This window comes from Parastagonospora nodorum (genome assembly GCF_000146915.1).
Source record: "Parastagonospora nodorum SN15 chromosome Unknown scaffold_27, whole genome shotgun sequence".
Taxonomy (NCBI): domain Eukaryota; kingdom Fungi; phylum Ascomycota; class Dothideomycetes; order Pleosporales; family Phaeosphaeriaceae; genus Parastagonospora; species Parastagonospora nodorum.
In genome coordinates, this window is record NW_001884575.1 from 71,627 (window position 1) to 89,336 (window position 17,710).

The 17,710-nt window shown below is 51.5% G+C and overlaps 7 protein-coding genes across 7 annotated transcripts; 2 read left to right on the plus strand and 5 right to left on the minus strand.

The window, feature by feature from the left end:
• Nucleotides 1–23: 23 nt before the first annotated feature.
• Nucleotides 24–723, minus strand: SNOG_13507 (hypothetical protein; the record flags this gene model as incomplete). The annotated part of the gene is made up of 3 exons (XM_001803664.1): nucleotides 24–100; nucleotides 275–312; nucleotides 488–723. 3 exons carry the CDS (start codon nucleotides 721–723, stop codon nucleotides 24–26), a joined length of 351 nt encoding a protein of 116 aa, XP_001803716.1.
• A 3,591-nt stretch (nucleotides 724–4,314) lies between these two features.
• On the minus strand, nucleotides 4,315–4,666 carry SNOG_13508 (hypothetical protein; the record flags this gene model as incomplete). Its single annotated transcript, XM_001803665.1, has 2 exons — nucleotides 4,315–4,407; nucleotides 4,520–4,666. 2 exons carry the CDS (start codon nucleotides 4,664–4,666, stop codon nucleotides 4,315–4,317), a joined length of 240 nt encoding a protein of 79 aa, XP_001803717.1.
• Nucleotides 4,667–5,211: 545 nt separating this feature from the next.
• On the plus strand, nucleotides 5,212–6,393 carry SNOG_13509 (hypothetical protein; the record flags this gene model as incomplete). The annotated part of the gene is made up of 1 exon (XM_001803666.1): nucleotides 5,212–6,393. The coding sequence occupies one exon, from the start codon at nucleotides 5,212–5,214 to the stop codon at nucleotides 6,391–6,393; it is 1,182 nt and encodes a 393-aa protein (XP_001803718.1).
• Nucleotides 6,394–6,966: 573 nt separating this feature from the next.
• On the minus strand, nucleotides 6,967–8,791 carry SNOG_13511 (hypothetical protein; the record flags this gene model as incomplete). The annotated part of the gene is made up of 3 exons (XM_001803667.1): nucleotides 6,967–7,973; nucleotides 8,198–8,416; nucleotides 8,533–8,791. The coding sequence occupies 3 exons, from the start codon at nucleotides 8,789–8,791 to the stop codon at nucleotides 6,967–6,969; spliced, it is 1,485 nt and encodes a 494-aa protein (XP_001803719.1).
• Nucleotides 8,792–9,757: 966 nt separating this feature from the next.
• On the minus strand, nucleotides 9,758–10,738 carry SNOG_13512 (hypothetical protein; the record flags this gene model as incomplete). Its single annotated transcript, XM_001803668.1, has 3 exons — nucleotides 9,758–10,001; nucleotides 10,146–10,498; nucleotides 10,547–10,738. 3 exons carry the CDS (start codon nucleotides 10,736–10,738, stop codon nucleotides 9,758–9,760), a joined length of 789 nt encoding a protein of 262 aa, XP_001803720.1.
• A 1,470-nt stretch (nucleotides 10,739–12,208) lies between these two features.
• Nucleotides 12,209–13,570, minus strand: SNOG_13513 (hypothetical protein; the record flags this gene model as incomplete). Its single annotated transcript, XM_001803669.1, has 2 exons — nucleotides 12,209–13,039; nucleotides 13,091–13,570. 2 exons carry the CDS (start codon nucleotides 13,568–13,570, stop codon nucleotides 12,209–12,211), a joined length of 1,311 nt encoding a protein of 436 aa, XP_001803721.1.
• Nucleotides 13,571–14,257: 687 nt separating this feature from the next.
• Nucleotides 14,258–17,707, plus strand: SNOG_13514 (hypothetical protein; the record flags this gene model as incomplete). Its single annotated transcript, XM_001803670.1, has 1 exon — nucleotides 14,258–17,707. One exon carries the CDS (start codon nucleotides 14,258–14,260, stop codon nucleotides 17,705–17,707), a length of 3,450 nt encoding a protein of 1,149 aa, XP_001803722.1.
• Between the last annotated feature and the right edge of the window lie 3 nt (nucleotides 17,708–17,710).

Genomic DNA, 17,710 nt, shown 5'->3' on the forward strand with positions numbered 1-17,710 from the left:
GAGAACGTTTACCATACATATATCTATACATCCATGAAGTCGATGGACCGGTTTAACGTGCCAAGATTGCGTTCGCTGCTTCCGATTCGCTCCATGCTGCCTAGAGGTATTGTTTGCCAAAACTACATTCAATGAAATACTTCACTACAAATCTCTTCAGATGATATGAAGTGATTCTAAATTCACTATGAATACTACGTGCCTGACACAGGGATAACCGGTCAAAGCACAGTCATAATGCCGGTCAATCATGACACGGTCACTGCAGACTCACAAGGTCCTTCGCGCAAGTACTTAAGCAGTTTTTGAGCTCTATCTAGTATCAGCTTCTGCATATGACATCGAAACAGCTGCCCGACACATTGCAATACCAGTTCCAAGAACTCTAGCACTGATCAAGAATCAACTATGTCTGAACTTGTGCTAAATGCAAGGCGTTGCGTCGTTGCGCGCATCCGCAGGGACTGATCCCTCAGGTAGTGCTCACGCATTCGAAGTGCCCGCGAATCCGCACGAATGTCCTGGACGCGCGAAAGACGCGAGGGAATACAGGCGTTGATGCGCATCAGCAGCACATTCACTATGTCCTGAAGGTTCCGGTAGTGGTGAACCAAGGACTCCATCAGTTCCTGTTGGCTGTTGGCTGTTGGAGGCAATGGCGGGCTGAATGAACACCGCGAGCAAAGCGGAAGCCATCACGGCTAGCAGAGTCGCACGGCGCATGGTAGCGGACGGTGGATGGGTTGAAAGTATACGTATGAAGATCTACTCAAATACTACCGGTAAATCAAATCGAGACTCCATAAGTACTACATTCTACCAGCACGTGCCTCATTGTTATATTATCAAGTAGTTATCTAAGCAGTATGTCCAACCACTCTACCACAGAAGATGAGGCATCCAAAGCTGCAATCCAGCAACGCCAACTCAAGGGTTTATACTATAGTAGCAAATAAAGCCTTCGTTCAGAGGAATCCAACCCAAGTAATGTCTCTGCGCTAATCGAGCGCTTTCAGGAATTTCATAATGCCCTATACACCACTTAGCGTCTGTTTGGAAACGCAGTCCACGAAGTTCGGGTCACAGACCTTTACGATCCCCACATGCAAGCTTTGGGTGACGAGATAACAGCCGATTCGGAATTTCCTTCCATGACTCATTCTCAAATGCTATGCCAAATATACCTTCTCCTGAAGCTCTCACCTAAGGGGCACCTGTGTTTCGCTGAAATCAAGGCCGAGATAGAAGGATTAGAAAAGTAGATAGACTTTGTCATCTCGAGCCTAGAATACACGGTGCGGATTGTACTACAGCAGACTCGTTTACAGCGTTCTCTGCCAATCATAGCCGCTTTAAGAGCGTCCAGAGCACTCTTTCCACGTCCGACATTATTAAGGCAGATGCACTTATCGAATTCTTTGTCCTCCGGGATGTAAGGGAGAATACTAAGGCCTCTACAGATCTTGGGCAAAATGACTATACTCAAGCGATTACACCACAAGCTTGGTTTAGAACAGAGAAGAAACACAAGCAAGCTCAATTCCGTAGTCCGCTCAATTCGGGTATTTCAGAGATATCGAGCAGCTCAGTTCCCGTATTTTGCCCTGTATTCAGAGATATCGAGCCGCTAGATTTTCACAACGTGAGTCTGGCGCCTCTTCCTCGCTTCAGCGGCCCCGCACTCTAAGGTCCCGTCCGTGATAGCTGACTGCACTATCAATGATTGCGGACTCTATCGACCTATTAGACATGTTTACTTTTGCGTACTGGGTGGTTTTTTTATATTGGCGCGTTGGTTGAGTTGAGAGGCGTGCGGCGGCACTCAAGTAGAACGGCAGAGTCGCTTGCCATTGAGCGATGTCGAGGTGGTATGTGCTCAGGCTAGGACTACGGCAGCTTGCCCACTTGGAGCTAGAATTTCTACTAGCGGCTGCGACAGACTTAAGCGAGATATATACCGATCTGCCGCGGGGAATCAGAATGTATCGCGCAAGGAATTGAGCTTTCGGTGTAGACGAGAGAAGTTTGTCGCGGTCTTGAAACCAGGGACGTAAAGTACTGACAGTTGTTGCCTGTATTGTGTCGTCGGTTTGTACGATAACCGTAGTTCAGTGACGATTCCAAGATTCTTCTGAATACCTAGGTAGTTATTTGACACAATAGGCATTGCAGGAGATCCTATCCTCGAGTTCGACATGCATCTTCCAGACTTTGATCTTCTCCATAATTGATTCATATTCTGTCCTGCCCATTTACCTCACACTACGGGTGATCCCGGCATTTCCTCTTTGTAGCAGGCCGCTCGGAGGTCGGCTGATGCGAAAAGTATCTTCGATGAATCACGGAACTGGAATTACTGTATCCCGGAACATCTTCATGATGTCATTAGATTGGAAATTGTGTTGCAAGTGCAAGCCCTTGCGGTGGAGGTTTATAAATCATACAGCTGTTGTATGTGAGTGTCTCGAGAAATGATACAGATACCCTCGCTGATATGACCACGTTGGCCTCCAGCCTTCGAATCAGGTTGACGCCGCTGGGGTGGTCTTCCCGCAGATGTACAATGCAGCTTCTGACTATATAGTGAGGTACTAAGAGTCACGAATGCCCTTGCCGTAGCATTCAGTAGAGATGCCGCAGCAGAGTGAGGTTGGGAGTTGAGAGTCTATCTAGCATTGTTGTCGGTTAGTTCACCAAACCGATTCAACAAGCTCGACGTGCCTCGTACGGCATCTTTCGTGTTGAGTGTCGATTGCCTTTGCGTGCACGACCGCAGTGAGAATTCCCCTTATCATGATGGCTTGGGTGCCTTTAAAATAATGCTGTACTTGTTGCCGACGAGGCAGATCTTATGTCGAGTCACGACTGTGGATTGCCTTTGCGTGAACGGTCTGCTGGTACATGAACATATGCGCTGCAAAAGCCCCTGGATACTACCTAAAGGGCAACTTTCTTGTGGAGTATGGATTGCCTTTGCGCGAACGGCCAGAGGTCTGTCTTTCAAGCAAACATATTGCCCAAAGAGGTACAGTTCGCATAGAGTGTGGATTGCCATCTCGCGAAAGATCAAACTTCTGTCCTGTGACGCTCGATGCTAGCAAAGATGTTGCCCAAAGAGGCATATTTCGTGTTGAGTGTGGATTGCCTTTGCATAGCCGGTCTGTGGGTACCCGTTGACATGGATCATCATGCGCTCCACTGTTTTGTTTTGTGCAACGTACCCATCCGTATTGCCCAAAAAGGCGTCTTTCGTGTTGGGTGTGAATCGCCTTTGGGCCAAGGGTCTGGAGATACAGAACGTCTTGACATGAGACGAAGGGAACACATTTTCAGAACAATGACAGGGATGGTAGATAATGGGGAAGGTGGAGGAGGCTGCATTGCACAGGAGCGATAACTCATTGACACTCGTACCAGCAGAGATTTAATTGGATGCATGATGACGATGACATGTTGATTTTCGGACGAGACATTGAATTCCGGAGCAGCATAAAAGTCGTCCCGGCGCACGAGGCGAGAAAATTGCAGCGTCAGAAGTTGTATCACCTCGGTTGCCGTGTTACGGCGCCGCTATCACCGCCTTCCACTTCGCGAGTTGCCAGGCGTTCAAGGGAAGCATTCCGCGGACCACATTCTCATCGATAACATTAGTAATTGGGGATGCTCGAGGAGAAGCTTGAGGTATTATGAAGTGATTTCCATGAAGAGAAGGCCGCACGAAGGTGACCAACTCATGGGACGTTGAGGTTTTACAATCCCAGTTCCTTCCTTAATTCCGACCAGATACCTCGAAGAATTCAATGTTGAGCATGGGAACCGTTCATTGGCAGCAGCAAGTTTGGCCTGACGTCCAGAGACAATCGACACGTCGATGGAACCTTCTCATTCAAGCAGTTCGAAGTCCTGACCACTGTCCATATGCAGCTTCGATACCGGCCTGCCTGGGAGTTACTCATCTTCACACCCTGCGTCGTCCATAGCGTGCTTGGATACGTTGACATTTCACGTATATTGTGGAAGACCAACTACTATACAAGTATGCCGCTTCTTGAATCGTGCTTTTATCACGGCAAGCTCGTGTAGACTCATCGCTGAGCAGTCTTTGAGCGCAGCCTTTTTGGATACAGGAGCATTGGGGCGAGAAGGCAACATGAAGACCTGTATTTCAAGCATGCGTTTTGATGAGCAGACATCAGCATCGCCGGCTCAACAGTTTCTGTCTGTTCTACTCTGTTACCCATTGGAGTTCAAGGCGGATTTTTCGCATCACGGCGTGCTCGAAGTGGGAGTTGCCTCCGGAGACTGGAAGATTAGCTACCAGATGAGGATGCATGAGGGAAGAGCAACAGGGCAGGTACTCTTGGAGACCTCGGGAGCATGCGCAGATCCTGAGATTCCTGGAAGAGCCTATGAAGTCGCGTTAAATCTCGATGCAGCAATTGCTCTCGCTGCTTCAGCTAGCGAAGCAGTGACAGTGGAGATCTGCCGACGTCGTGGTCCTCCGCTTGGCAGAACTCACGTTTGCCGAAATCAACTGATAGACCTCCGCGAATGCACCAGGCTGCACTGCGAGACTCGAGCTGACCTGGCAATCTGGTGACACGGCACCGACACCAACTTCGACGTTGGAAGCTTCTTCATCCAAGGCCTGATAATGCATCGACATCTGGATGAAATTTACGTCGCCTGATTGAGACGGACTGTCGCTTGTCTGCCATGCAGAGCACGAGGATGGACAATGGAGCTGACGATGGTAGTGGTGATGACGATAGCGAGCGTCCGACATCTAGAATTGCCGACATGCCGACTTCTGACTTGCAATTCACGATCCCCAAGGCCCCATGTTAACTGTCGTACCTGCCACTCACTCTTCTTAGCGACGCGCTATTGGATGTTCATTTTGATCGCATCTGTCGATAAGCGTAGCTTGCGGGCAAATACGGTGAGGTCAGGAAGTCTCTTCGGGGTGCGCCTGCCACAGGCTAGTCCGGATTAGTAAGCCACCCGGGTGACTACACAACTTCGACTCCCACTAAGACCTTGCTTGTAACAATCGCGCGTCTGCCTTTGATCACGGCCAGAAGCCCAAAGATACACGCGCAACTCGAGCCAGCGATCGCACACTCGCAAAGCTCCCGTATCCGCCTCTTGGATAGCCCCGCCAACCCGTTCGTCCACCGCTTCCACCGTTTGACACCTCTTACCTTAAAAATGTCAACTCACTACCCCTCCAAATCGGAACACATGGCTCCTGCCATCTCCACTGCCACCTGTGTCCCACCTGTTCTCAAGTCGCGAAAGCGCTCCACATCCAGCGACAAGAGCTCCAACGACAGTTCCAAAGACGGCACCGACGCAAGCTCTCTCGACACGCAGGAGACCAAGTCGCCTATCTCAGTCGTTGAGGCGCTCATCCGCGGCCATTACGAAGGCTGGATTGAAGAAGGTTCCGCTCTTAGCAACATCGACTGCCACTGGTATCGCGCCACTGTCTCAACACCTGACTTTGTCGCCCTCATCAGGCGGCTCGACGATAAGATTCGCGAGTGGATGCTCAGCCGCCTGACGTACGACTGGAACGCATTCACGGGACAAATCATCCTCCGTAACATGGCGCCGGCCAATACCAATCACGATTACGTCGCCGCCCAGATTGGAAAGGTCCTCGGTAGACAGATTGAGAATCTATCGGAAGATCAAGAGACGCCTCTCAAGATGAAAGAGGTGCTGGAACGCATTGAGGGCCCACTATCCACCATGGCATCGCCCGTGGATGCCCCGGATGTGGAGGACGAGAATCCTGAAGTCAAAAAGCTGTTGAAGAGTAAGAGACAGCCCGACAACAGTTTCTACTTCATGGGTCGCACATACATGCCTATCGTTGTTGAAGTTGCGAACAGTCAGAAGAGCGAGGATCTGGAGGCCCTTGTGATATGGTGGATGAAGGACACCGGCCTCAAGACTAAAACTGTCATCACCGTTGATATGATGTATCAAGGCCCTGCGGCGAGGCATGGCAAGTTCTTCACTCCTGACGCCACCATTGCTGTTCACCGTCTCAGAGACACATCTACACTCGAAGAGGTTGAATATGACGCTCAGTCATTCAAGTTCCGCGACTCAAGCAAAGGCGATGGAGACCAGAGTCAAGAAGTTCTCTGGCTCACCGTCGCGGACTTTCTCCCACCATCCAAGATCGCTGGGTTCCCGGAAGGATACAAGTTCCCCGCCATAACTCTCACCGCCATAAAACTTCGCGAGATCCTCACCAAAGGCGACACTATTCAACAACACTTGGAGAGGGAGTCACGTAGCCCCGGCTCTTCGGAATCCCCCCCCAACAAGAAGAAGCTCAGCAGTACAAGCCGTTCGGCCTCCGCCACCTGTGGCTGAACCAACGCGCACAAGGAGCGGTAGGGAATCGAGGAAGCCGCGATCTCCGTATGTATGAAGGAGGTAGATAGACTTGATTATATGGCGTTAATAACAATGATACCCGATACTAGCTTGCTAGCTAGGTGGACCTGACGAATACAATGATCCTTACAACAATGACATGCTTCCACCAATACCATTGAGTACCTCCAGACTGCCGTATCAACTTTTCTATGTCGCTTACAATAACATGGGTGAGTAACTCCTGCCCGGCTTTTAAGTTGATCCCCTGCTTCGGTGGAGTCGGTGAGTACCTCTTCGCACACGCATCGACTTCCTTCTAGTATCCGCACTTCACGGGAGAAACTAGCCTCTTTAAAACCTTTTACTACACAGCTCTCCGGCATCATGTATCATTTCGCATGCAGGCGCTGCGACCATATGTATTACTACATACGATGGTTTATCAGTTTCGAAGTAAACTGCTACTCTACAACAGCTTATTGTTATAAACTGCAGTGATTATAAACATAAAACTAATCTGCTAGCTTGCGGTTTGACGCCGTCTTGACTAAAAGTACACATACTCTCTCATTCATCCTTGGTTGCTTCCAGCTGCACTACTCCAGTCGTGCAACAGTCCTGCTCTCCAAAGAACGCCACGAGATCTTCCGCCGTGGGCCGATCCTGAGGTCTAACATTTAGCATACTGGATATGGTATAGCACGTCTGTGCAGGCATCCAAGGCTCCTGTCCAGTTGCGAGCTTCGACAAATACGATTGCAAATGCGCAATATTCGCTTGAAACGAGGTGTCCCTCCAGGCATCTCTCGGCACATTCTTGTCAAGCAATGCCTCTAGCGTGGTGTGCACATCGCTCGAGAAAGACTGCATGGTGTTGTGGATTTCGAAGAAAACGCATCCGAGGGAGAAGATGTCGGCAGGCCAGCCACGGCGATCGAGTCGCACTACTTCGGGCGCTGCGTAGCGGCGGGTGAAGGAGGTATATCCATCGGTTTCTACTTCTTCCTTCTTCTCGTATGATCGAGAGATGCCAAAATCGGCGATGAAGATGTGGTAGTAAGTGTCTGACGTGGTTGGCGAGGTTCTTTCCTGAACGAGGACGTTTTGGGGCTTGATGTCCATGTGCTTGGTCAGATTGCGGTGGATGTGCAGTACAGCACTACTCAGACAAGAGTAGAATTTCGTGCAGGAAGCAGACATGCGAGCTTGCCGCTCTGGTGGAGATGATCCACTTTGAAAGTCATCAAGGAAACCCCGGAGGTTGTAGTCTGCAACAGGGTACAGCAGAATTGACAATTCCCGCCCGTGGACATATGTACCAATAAATCGAATGATATGCGCATGGGCTAGTCGAGAAAGGTGAGAGACCTCGGCAATGGCTTCCTCCTGGGTCATGTTCCGCTTGCTGCAGATTATAGTCTTGCGCGCAAGAAGTATGCGGCGGCATTTCACGCTCTGGACGATGGCAGAGTTCGTGCTTCCGAGGTTACCTTTGTACTGTAAAACCTTGCTGATAGACTCTTGTTCGTGCTTTTTGAAGACGACATGTTGTCCACGGCCCGACCAGTTCTGTTCTATCCTAGGATCTACTGGCCAGAGTTGGCGTGATTCTAGCAATTGTACGTATTCTCCATCCCTATTAACTCCTGATTAGAGACGGATTATGTAGAGGTCTGAATAGTAGCTTACTCAGCTATTTGTTCCTCATAGATTGCTGTCCGGTTGGCTCCGCATTGGGGCACAAAATTGCTTCTTGTCGAAGGATGGCTCCGCAAGGACGAAAAGTGGGTCTGGGCACTGTGATAGGTACTGATAGATCCATGTGCGCTGTGGTAGGTGCTGAAAGATCCATTCCTACCCAAATCAGAAACCTGTTCAACGAAGATCTGGAAATCTTCCAAGTCGCTAGGTTGCTCGTCGGTTTCCGTCACTGAGGCAAGACCTTCTCCATTTATCTCAGGGATCTGAAGGTTCTGAGCCAAAGCAATGGTTGACTTGGCATGATCGAGACTCAAACCTGTGTCTAGATTTAGTTAGACCATGGTAAGAGTTAGGAAGGCGAGTTGGCACATGCCCCACGTGCCATGCTGAGCAGTAATGTGGCTTATGTGAGAGAAATTAAGCTATGCTTACCTTTCCTCACCCTGTCTGGCCTCTGGACATCCACAGAGTCGCTATTCAACTTAGATCCGAGTCGACCACCTGCTCGACGAATCGAAGCGACACGACGTATCGATGTACTTGAGCTCTTTTGGGCAGCGATTGATCCTTCTCGGGCGGTGGAGAATATGCCTCTACCAGACTCGCCACCCGGAGGCGCTGATGCGACATCTGGCAGTCTCTCCGTATCCTGGTTTTGCTCTAGGGTAATGTGATCTTGGCGCACCGCCATACTGACGGGGTCGGTCTGCATAAGCTACCTCGAAGACAGAGATAGTATCAAGCAACCTCAGCAGGGCGAAGGAATCATAAGCATTGCGACGCAGTGGGCTGTGAAGACGTCCTCCATTTTCTACCCCGCCTTTCCGGCTTCCTCTGGCCAGATCTCAGCCTCACCCAAACCACTTCCTTCTGTGATTAGTTGTGATAGACGAGCCAATCATTCGGGAATCGGAGTGGCGAACAGCATTTGTGCGTTATGGGTAAACATCTGTAGGGTTGATGGGCCACAGATCACAGACGTGTGTATGGTGCAAATTTCTATCACCATTTGCGGATACATCAAACGCAAACGCCAATATACTGCGGAGCTACTGACATTTAATTCAGACAACCGAGTCCATGTAGCCTGGTAGAGCGAGACGATATGTTTCTAGCTGAAGTATTGCGAAGACTAGCTGCTCAACCATCCCCCTATCAAAGGTCTCTAGCTTGAAAAGTCAATTCATTCCATGCCAACAAGCTCCAGTGACTATATAAATTCAGGCACAGTCCATATTCCGTGATCCACGTGTCCACCAGCATGTCCGGTCAGTATGCGACAGAAGAAAGAAGACAGATACTTTTATCAAAGATAACAATATAGCGCAAATGAACAGGCTCGAAGCCAGTAGCGCAAACAACCAATGCGAGACGGAGAGGGGTATTATGCGCGCACAACGAGGTGCAGGCGATGCAAAAGAGAAGCTGCGGACATTTACGAAATGTACGAAGAGACTAACGCCAGTACCTATGGAAGCCTTTTCTGTTGGGTATCAATGAAACATGAGGGTCGTGATCAAGAGTAAGTTGTGTAGTGGTCTGGCGATGTGCCAGACAGGAAGGTGTGTAGCAATGACTGCCGCGAAGAGAAGTGTAAGGGGAGTCAGACGGCCCTTGGAAGATTGCGATTTTCTCCTTTGCGTTGACTGTGGTGTGATCATGTGGCAGCAACCATAGTCGGGTGTTGTCTGCGCTGGTGTCGGAGAAGGTTGTCGCGACGGGAGAACCCTTCGAAGTTGTTGCATCCACGGGCCTGGCAGTAAAACGTATTCTTGGCTGCAGTATGTTCGATGTGCTTCTTCTGGTGGCGATGGAGGCCCTTTGGGTACAAGAAGCCTTCGTTGCAGATGTCACATTGGTGGGGTCGCTCAAAGCTACCAAGATGGGTCTTACGATGGCGACTGGGTGTATGTTAGTTTGTGTGACTACAAGGAGCAATACAGTAGGGCTTGCACAGCCTCATCTGAGCTGCGTGCTGAAGGGCATCAAGGACTAAAGACAGCCAAGCTCTTTGAGGGTGGAAATGTTCAACCAACCAGACTTACTTCAGCTCGCAGGCGCGATCAAAGGTCTTCATACATCCCTCGTGCCTACAAGAGTATCCCCCAGGGCGAGGTGCTTGCCGTCTGTGCGGTGCCTTCCTTGAGCTGGTCTTGTCCAGGCGGTCGCCAGGTGTGTAGATATCCTCGATATGCGCCTGCACTGTCGCTGGCTGAATCGTCGTTTCATTTGCGTTTATGTATTGTACATTCTCGTTCATGAGTGATTGAGTTCGTACACGAGCTACGTAATCGATAAGGGCCGTGTAGTCCGTGTCGATCTGGTGAACGTCGGGAAGTGTAGGACAGAAGGTCTGTGGCTCGTAGAGCATTCGTGCAGCGACATAGGGTGCATGTGGCTGGAATTGTTAGCAGAGGTATCGCTGGGTCGTCAGAGGGAAGTTTACCATGGAATGCATGCAATGATAGAACGGTATCGCGCAGTGTTGGCATAGCGAATCCAAAATGTGCTCAGGGTCTGGGAAGAATGAAGGCTCGAATGACAAGCCAGACATTGAATGATCCATGATTGGACTTGCTGCCGCAGCTGGCTCTAGCAAAAACAGTAGCAATACAGCGCAGAGGAGCAGCATGTACATGGTAAGATCTGTCAGTATGGTTGCCTAAGGACGCCGTGGAGCTGGCGACGAGTAGATGAAAGTCAGTAGACTACGTGTGATGAATGAATTGAGTTTAACCAAGAAGGACTAAGAGGAAAATGTGTGGGAGGAACAATGATCGCAGGGCGCAACAAGCAAAAGTTGTGTTGGGCGGAAGGGCATGGCTCGAATGCGCAGCTTGAGCTTGAGGGAGTGAGAGGCCGCCGCCTGGCAGCCTCAGGTCATGGGGGGAAAGTGGCTGTGCTATGACGCTGCATATGATGGCATTGGTCTTCGCGATTTCGAATCTGCATTTTCGTAAGTTCTGATGGTTAGCAGTGATGAAAGTGCAATAGAGTGTGCAACTGTTCAGTTGTGTCGGATGTGACAAGCGACGGCGGGCTCGCGGTGATCCAAAGATGCGCAAAACCGCCGGTTTTGCACCAAGCCATTTCGAGACGCGTGAGGGGTACCCAGAAGTTGCGGCTCATCAGCCAGAAGCATGACCTCGAACGTTCGTCGCGTTAGAACATTTTGTCGTGAGGTGTTCCTTAGCGTCTTATTTTGATGTTCGTGCAACATTTTACGTGTTTGATGTTGTCTTAGGGTTGAACCTCCGCCTGGCATGGATCATCGTTGCTGTTCTGCTCACGTGCTGACGCGTCGACGAACGGAGGTCGTGAACTATGTTTCTTGAACTCCATAGGTTTGAGGTGAACACCATGGCGCATGCACTGTAAATGTGTTTCACTCAGGTGTAGGGTGAATCTTGACGTCTGGAGCAGATACGAGCTCCTTCACAGTCTGCGAGGCGGAGTTGACTGATTTGCCAACGGCGAAATCTGCCAAAATGATTCAGGTGAAAAAGTTCGAAACGCAAAGAACAAAAGCAGAAATCTCCAGAATTCGCAGCCGTGCTACAACTCGGGGGCGTGCCTCTGATATGCTCCGCTCCCCGGCTTGTTCAGCCTGTGTGCACAGCTTCCTGGTCGCATTTCACCGAGTCATCCCCACACAAAGGCAACACATTCCGCCTTCCGCGTTTCCATTTTTAACATGTGAGATGAAGCTTGTGTCAGCGCCTAATGCACTTCAGCACCAAGTGTGTTGTGATCTGGGGTTCGATTGGGTCGCAGTGCTCAGCCTGATAGTGGAAGGCCTCCGGACCCAGACGCTCGGTTGGCTCAGCCTCGCAAGACTCGACGCGAGGGAAGGGGCGCAAGGCAACCACGACAGTGCATGGTTCCGAAATTGATACCATCGAATCAAAGTTTCATAGATTGTAGACGGCCTCCGCGAGGACTTGAAAGTAACGCAAAGGAGAATGCTCGTTACACTTTGACTTGAGGATTTGTGGCGTTGTCATACACTACAGGCTATCAGCTGCGACGGAAAGTAACGAAGGACAAAAAACATCTACCAGCCCGAAGTCATATCCCGTAATGCTAAGTTTAAGGCCCTGCGAATAGCTCAGGCAACCTCGTCGCTTTCCGTCGTACTTGTTGACCCACAGTATTCGATCGTCTTCGCAAAACAGCTCAAAAACTCATCAACATGCTCGTCCGTATGCATAAGATTGAACATAAGAAAACCCCTCCTCGCAATAACAATGCCTTGCCTCAGGAGATGGAAATAAATCACATCCCGCATCACACCCGCCGCACTGCCTTGAATCTGCATGCCAACCGCACTCCCAAACCCGACTGCCTTGAACCCAGCCACTCCCTTGGCGTCGACAATATCTTGTATGCCCTTCCGCGTGCGATCACCTAGCGTATTGATCCGTGCGATTTCTTCAGGGGTGATGAGTTTGGCGCCCGCAATGCCAGCTAACATGGTAAACACGTTATTATTATATGTGCCCGAGTGCGACAAGTGTCCAGCGTGGCGCGGATCAAACTGCGCCATGATATCGCGTCGGCCACCGAAACACCCGAACGAGAAGCCGCCACCGATGTACTTGCCCAGCGTCGTCATGTCGGGTGTGATGTCCCAGTAGCCTTGCATACCATGGTAATCGAGCCTTGAGGTGACGATCTCGTCGAAGATGAGTATGGCGCCACTCGCTGTAGCTGCATCGCGCAGGAAGTGGAGGAATTCACAAGTGCCGGGGATGCAGCCCCCGGCGGATTGGAGGGGCTCGACGATGATTGCGCCGATATCTGTGGTGATAAGGGGCTGGGTGGTGGCGATGTCGTTGTATGGTGCGATGATGATGTCGTGGGGGAGGTTTAGGTTGGGTCCGGAGCTGTCGCCAAAGCTGAGTGTGCTTCCGTGGTAGCCGTTGCGGAAGACGATTAACTAAAAGTACGCTCTAGTTGGATTCATATCGATGGACGAGAGAGAGCATACCTTTTTGCGTCCCGTAAAGGCCAACGCAGCAGCTACCGCCATTGTGGTCGCTTCAGTGCCAGAGTTGGTGAATCGCATGAGCTCCATCGAAGGGAATCGCTTCTGTATCAGGGTGGCGAACTCTGCTTCTTTTCCCATCACCGATCCCAGCTGCATACCTCGTTCCATGGCTTCATTGATAGCCTCGTGGAGCTTGGGATGTGAATGGCCGTACATGGCAGCGGAGTACTCTGACACGAAGTCTATGTATTCTTTGCTGTCTTTGGAAGTCACCATCGTGCCTTTTCCGGATTCGAGTACGAGCGGAAAGGGCGTGTGGTGGAGCACAGTGCGCGTGTTTCCACCAGGCATGACGGAAGTTGCTGTGTTGAAGATAGCAGCCGATCCAGGGTTGGTCTTAATGTACCATCTCTCCAGCTCCTCCAGCTTCATTGTCAAACTCTTCTCGTATCCTTGGGCCAGGTCTGATGTGGATGTCATGTTCGTACTCGGTCCAGAATGCTGTCGATGTGGGAGTGTGAAGGGAGGATAAATTTACCAAGGTGGATAGGTGATAGACTACGAAAAACGGGGAGACAGTGTGCATTGCAGATGATGAAGGCCGGACGTGCCTCGTATGGTGGGCATCATGTAGCGCGGGAAATTCTCCGACGGTAAGGATGCTACATGGAAAAGAAGCGAGATGCGCCATAGCGTAGCTTCTGATAAGTGATCAGAGTGGGAGTCTACATGTTCAAAATTACGAGATCTGATGGCTTGGCTGATTTTGTCAGGCCGCGCATGCCACTGAAAGACGGAGAGTGCAATAGTCATCGGTGGCCGGGTGATGCAGACCCGATGACGCATTCATTGCTTCCCAAACGTCTGGACTATAACTTGGAGCGACACTGTCTCGTGAGATGACATTCCCAAGCCGAAATGTAGGGAAGCTGTTAGGGATGCATCTTGTTGGTATATGCATGCGGAGGATGTTGAAGAAAACGTGACTGCGTGATGCGCGACACGCGACGAACGTGGCCAGTGCGCGCGATCCCGAGATCGATCGTCCCGCGCCATCGGTTCTGACAGGGGAAAATGCGTCATCACTCCAGCCATTGTGAGTTTCGTTGACTCACTGTGATGATACCAATACAATGCAAATAAGTCGGTAGCAACGATTGCGGCACCATGCCACCCGTACTCTCACGAAAGCGCATCCAGTCGGATTCGCCCGTGCCCGTGCCTGAGCCGCCACCTAAGCGCACTCGCGTCAGCAAACCGAACGCCCGTCGCGCGAAAGAATCCGTCTTTCAGACCTTGGACACGGCACCCAAGGCGAAGCGCACACTTTCGCAGACCAAGGCCTTCCTCGAGCAAGACGATGACGACAGCGAATTGTCCGAGCCCGACAGCAGTGAAGACGACTTCGAGGATGTGCCATTGGACGGCGCAAATAAAGGTAAGGGCAAGGCAAAGGCGCAGGATGAAGATGACGGCAACGAAAGCGTGGATGATGATTGGGAGGATGCACTGGGAGGGCAACACCATACGAAGCACGATCATGGACCCACACCAGTTGTCACCGGCGGCATCTCGCTCACGCTCTCGGCCGCGCCCAAGAACGCCTTCGATTCAAGTGCAAGGACAGATGGCAAGAAAGGGCCTTCAAAGAGACAACGTCAAGTGCGGAATGCTACTCATTGCATGCACGTACAGTTCTTGATGTTCCACAACCTCATCAGAAACGCATGGATTCAAGACAAAGACGTGCAGAGGACGCTGGTAGAGGGCCTCTCTTCAGGTTGCTGGAGTGAGATTGACCGATACTGGCGCGATGCTGGTATACCGGACGGAGCGAGCCGAGCAGTAGCGAAGCGTCGAGAGCCTCCAGCCCCCAAGAAGACACCGACAACCGAGGGCAAGGGAAAGAAGGGTAAGTGGACAGAAAGTGGCAAGAAGGGCGTCCAGCTCTACGAGAGCCCGCAGAGCAAGCGCCTGCTTACGAAGGAGACGGACAAGAAGGCACCGAAAGGCACAGGAAAGGATCGGGCCAAAGGCGACAGGACTGTTCGCGACTGGGGCGCAGCATCTGAGCCACTCGAGCCGAACACCCCTAATTTGTCAGCTGGTGATCCTTTGATAAGACTGTTGCGATACCTGTCCGCGTATTGGAAATCAAAATTTCGCATCACGGCCCCAAGTCTGCGGAAGCGTGGGTATTTGTCACCAGCCACCCTGGAAGACGAGATCACTGCCTGGAAAGAAACACCATTCCATGCAGACACTTTCGGAGAACGCATCGAGAGTATTGATGCCTTCCGCGACGTCGCACGCAAATGCGAAGGCAGCAGAGATGTTGGCGAACAACTTTTCACCGCCCTGGTTCGTGGCCTTGGTATCGAGGCAAGAATGGTTGTCAGCCTACAGCCAGCTGGCTTCGGGTTCAGTCAAGCCGAAGAGGGAAAGCCAAAGAATTTGACCAAGTTGAAAGACGCTGTAAAGGAAGCAGTCACCACACCTGCGAAAGCAACGCCGTCCAAGGGGAAGCTTCCACAACGTGCGGCCACAAGAACCAAGCGCACCTCTCTCGAGAGCGATCTTTCGGATGATAGTGACCTCAGCAGTGTCATCTCGATATCTTCAGATACGGACGACAACAAGCCAGCCAAGAAGGCCCCCAAACGACGCGACTACAGTGAAGAGCTTCCTTACCCGACATACTGGACGGAAGCGATTTCACACCTGACGCATACTCCTATTTCTGTTTCACCACTACCACGCGTTCTGATCGCGAGTACATCCTCGCCAGAGAAGCTGCAAGACTTCTACGCTCGTGGTGCGGCAGCCGACAAAGCCAGACAAGTTCTTGCTTACCTCATCGCTTTCTCGTCGGACGGAAGTGCTAAGGACGTCACGACGAGATATTTACCCAAGCACCAATGGCCCGGCAGGACGAAGGGCTTCCGCATGGCTGTAGAAAGAATTCCTATACACAACAAGCGTGGGAAAGTAAAGAGGTGGGAAGAATGGGACTGGTTTGAGTCACTCATGCGACCCTACGCACGTGCCCACGACAAGCGACGGCCATGGGACGAAGTCGAAGACGAGGGCGATCTTGTGCCTGCAGAGCCAGATAAGAAGAAGGAAATGGACGAAGAAGGCGGTAAAGAGTCGTTGCAGGGATATAAGAACTCTACCGAATATGTACTGGAGCGGCATTTGCGCCGCGAAGAAGCTCTCAAACCCAACGCAAAGGTCGTCCGGCACTTTGTGACCGGCAAAGGCGACAAGGAGAAATCCGAGCCAGTGTACCGCCGCAAGGACATCGTCAATTGCAAGACGGTCGAGTCATGGCATAAAGAAGGCCGAGAGGTCATGGAAGGTGAGCAGCCGCTCAAGTACGTACCCATGCGCGCCGTAACGGTCACACGGAAACGCGAGATCGAAGAGCGCGAACGAGACGAGGGTGTCAAACCAAAGCAAGGCTTGTATTCGAAAGCACAGACTGACTGGATCATTCCGCCGCCCATCGTAGACGGCAAAATCCCGCGCAACGCTTTCAACAACATCGACGTGTACGTTCCTACTATGGTACCGAAGGGTGCTGTACACATACCGCTCAAAGGAACCGCACGCATCTGCCGCAAACTCAACATCGAGCACGCCGAGGCATGCACTGGCTTCGAATTTGGCAAACAGCGCGCCGTGCCTGTGCTGACAGGTGTCGTCGTTGCTGCCGAGAACGAAGATAAGGTCATTGACGCCTGGGAAGTCGAAGAAGCAGAAAAAGCTCGAAAAGACGCAGAGAAGCGAGAAAAGTTGGTACTCGGCTTGTGGAAGAAGTTCATGAGTGGGTTGCGCATTGTAGAGAGGATGAAAGCAGAGTATGGTGAGGATGTGGAGCTACCAGCGAAGGCTGCGTCTGCTCCAAAGAAGGAGAAGAAATCTGAATGGGAGGTTTTCCAGAATCAGGACGATTTTGAAGGAGGCTTTTTGCGCGAGGATGGGCCGCCGACTCGAGATGAGCCTGCTCGTGCCCACGAAGACGAGGACGAGGATATGGCTGGTGGCTTCTTCGCTGCTAGTCAAGAGGAGCCCGAGCATGGAGATCTCACCATCGACCACGGCGACACAAAAGTTGAGAAACGCGCGCCAGTGGCAGAGAGCTCGTACCAGGCTCCCATGTCCCTCATTTCTACGTTGCAAGATCCCGTCGATGAGGATGAGGACGAACCCGATCATGACGAAGAATCGGCCGATAACATGGACGTAGACAAAGCCTCACCCCCGCCAACCCGTCGCCAACCAACAACACGCGGTCGCGGTCGCGGTCGTCCCTCAAAACCCGCGCCAGCATCGACACGCCAGCGCAAGTCCATCTTCGCTGAATCGTCCGACGAAGACGAGGAAGCATCCGCGCCAGCTCCCCCACCCACTACTCGTTCAGCGCCTAAACGTAAAGCGGCGCGCAAAAGCGATGCGCAGGTCAAAAGCCACTTTTTCGCTGAGGGGAGTGAGGCGGAGACGGACTTGACGGATCTGACGGATCGCACGTCGCCGAAGAAGGGCGCGAGGGGCAAGGGTGGGAGAGGGAGAGGGAGTGGGAGAGGGAGAGGACGTGGGAAAGGGAGAAGTTGAGGT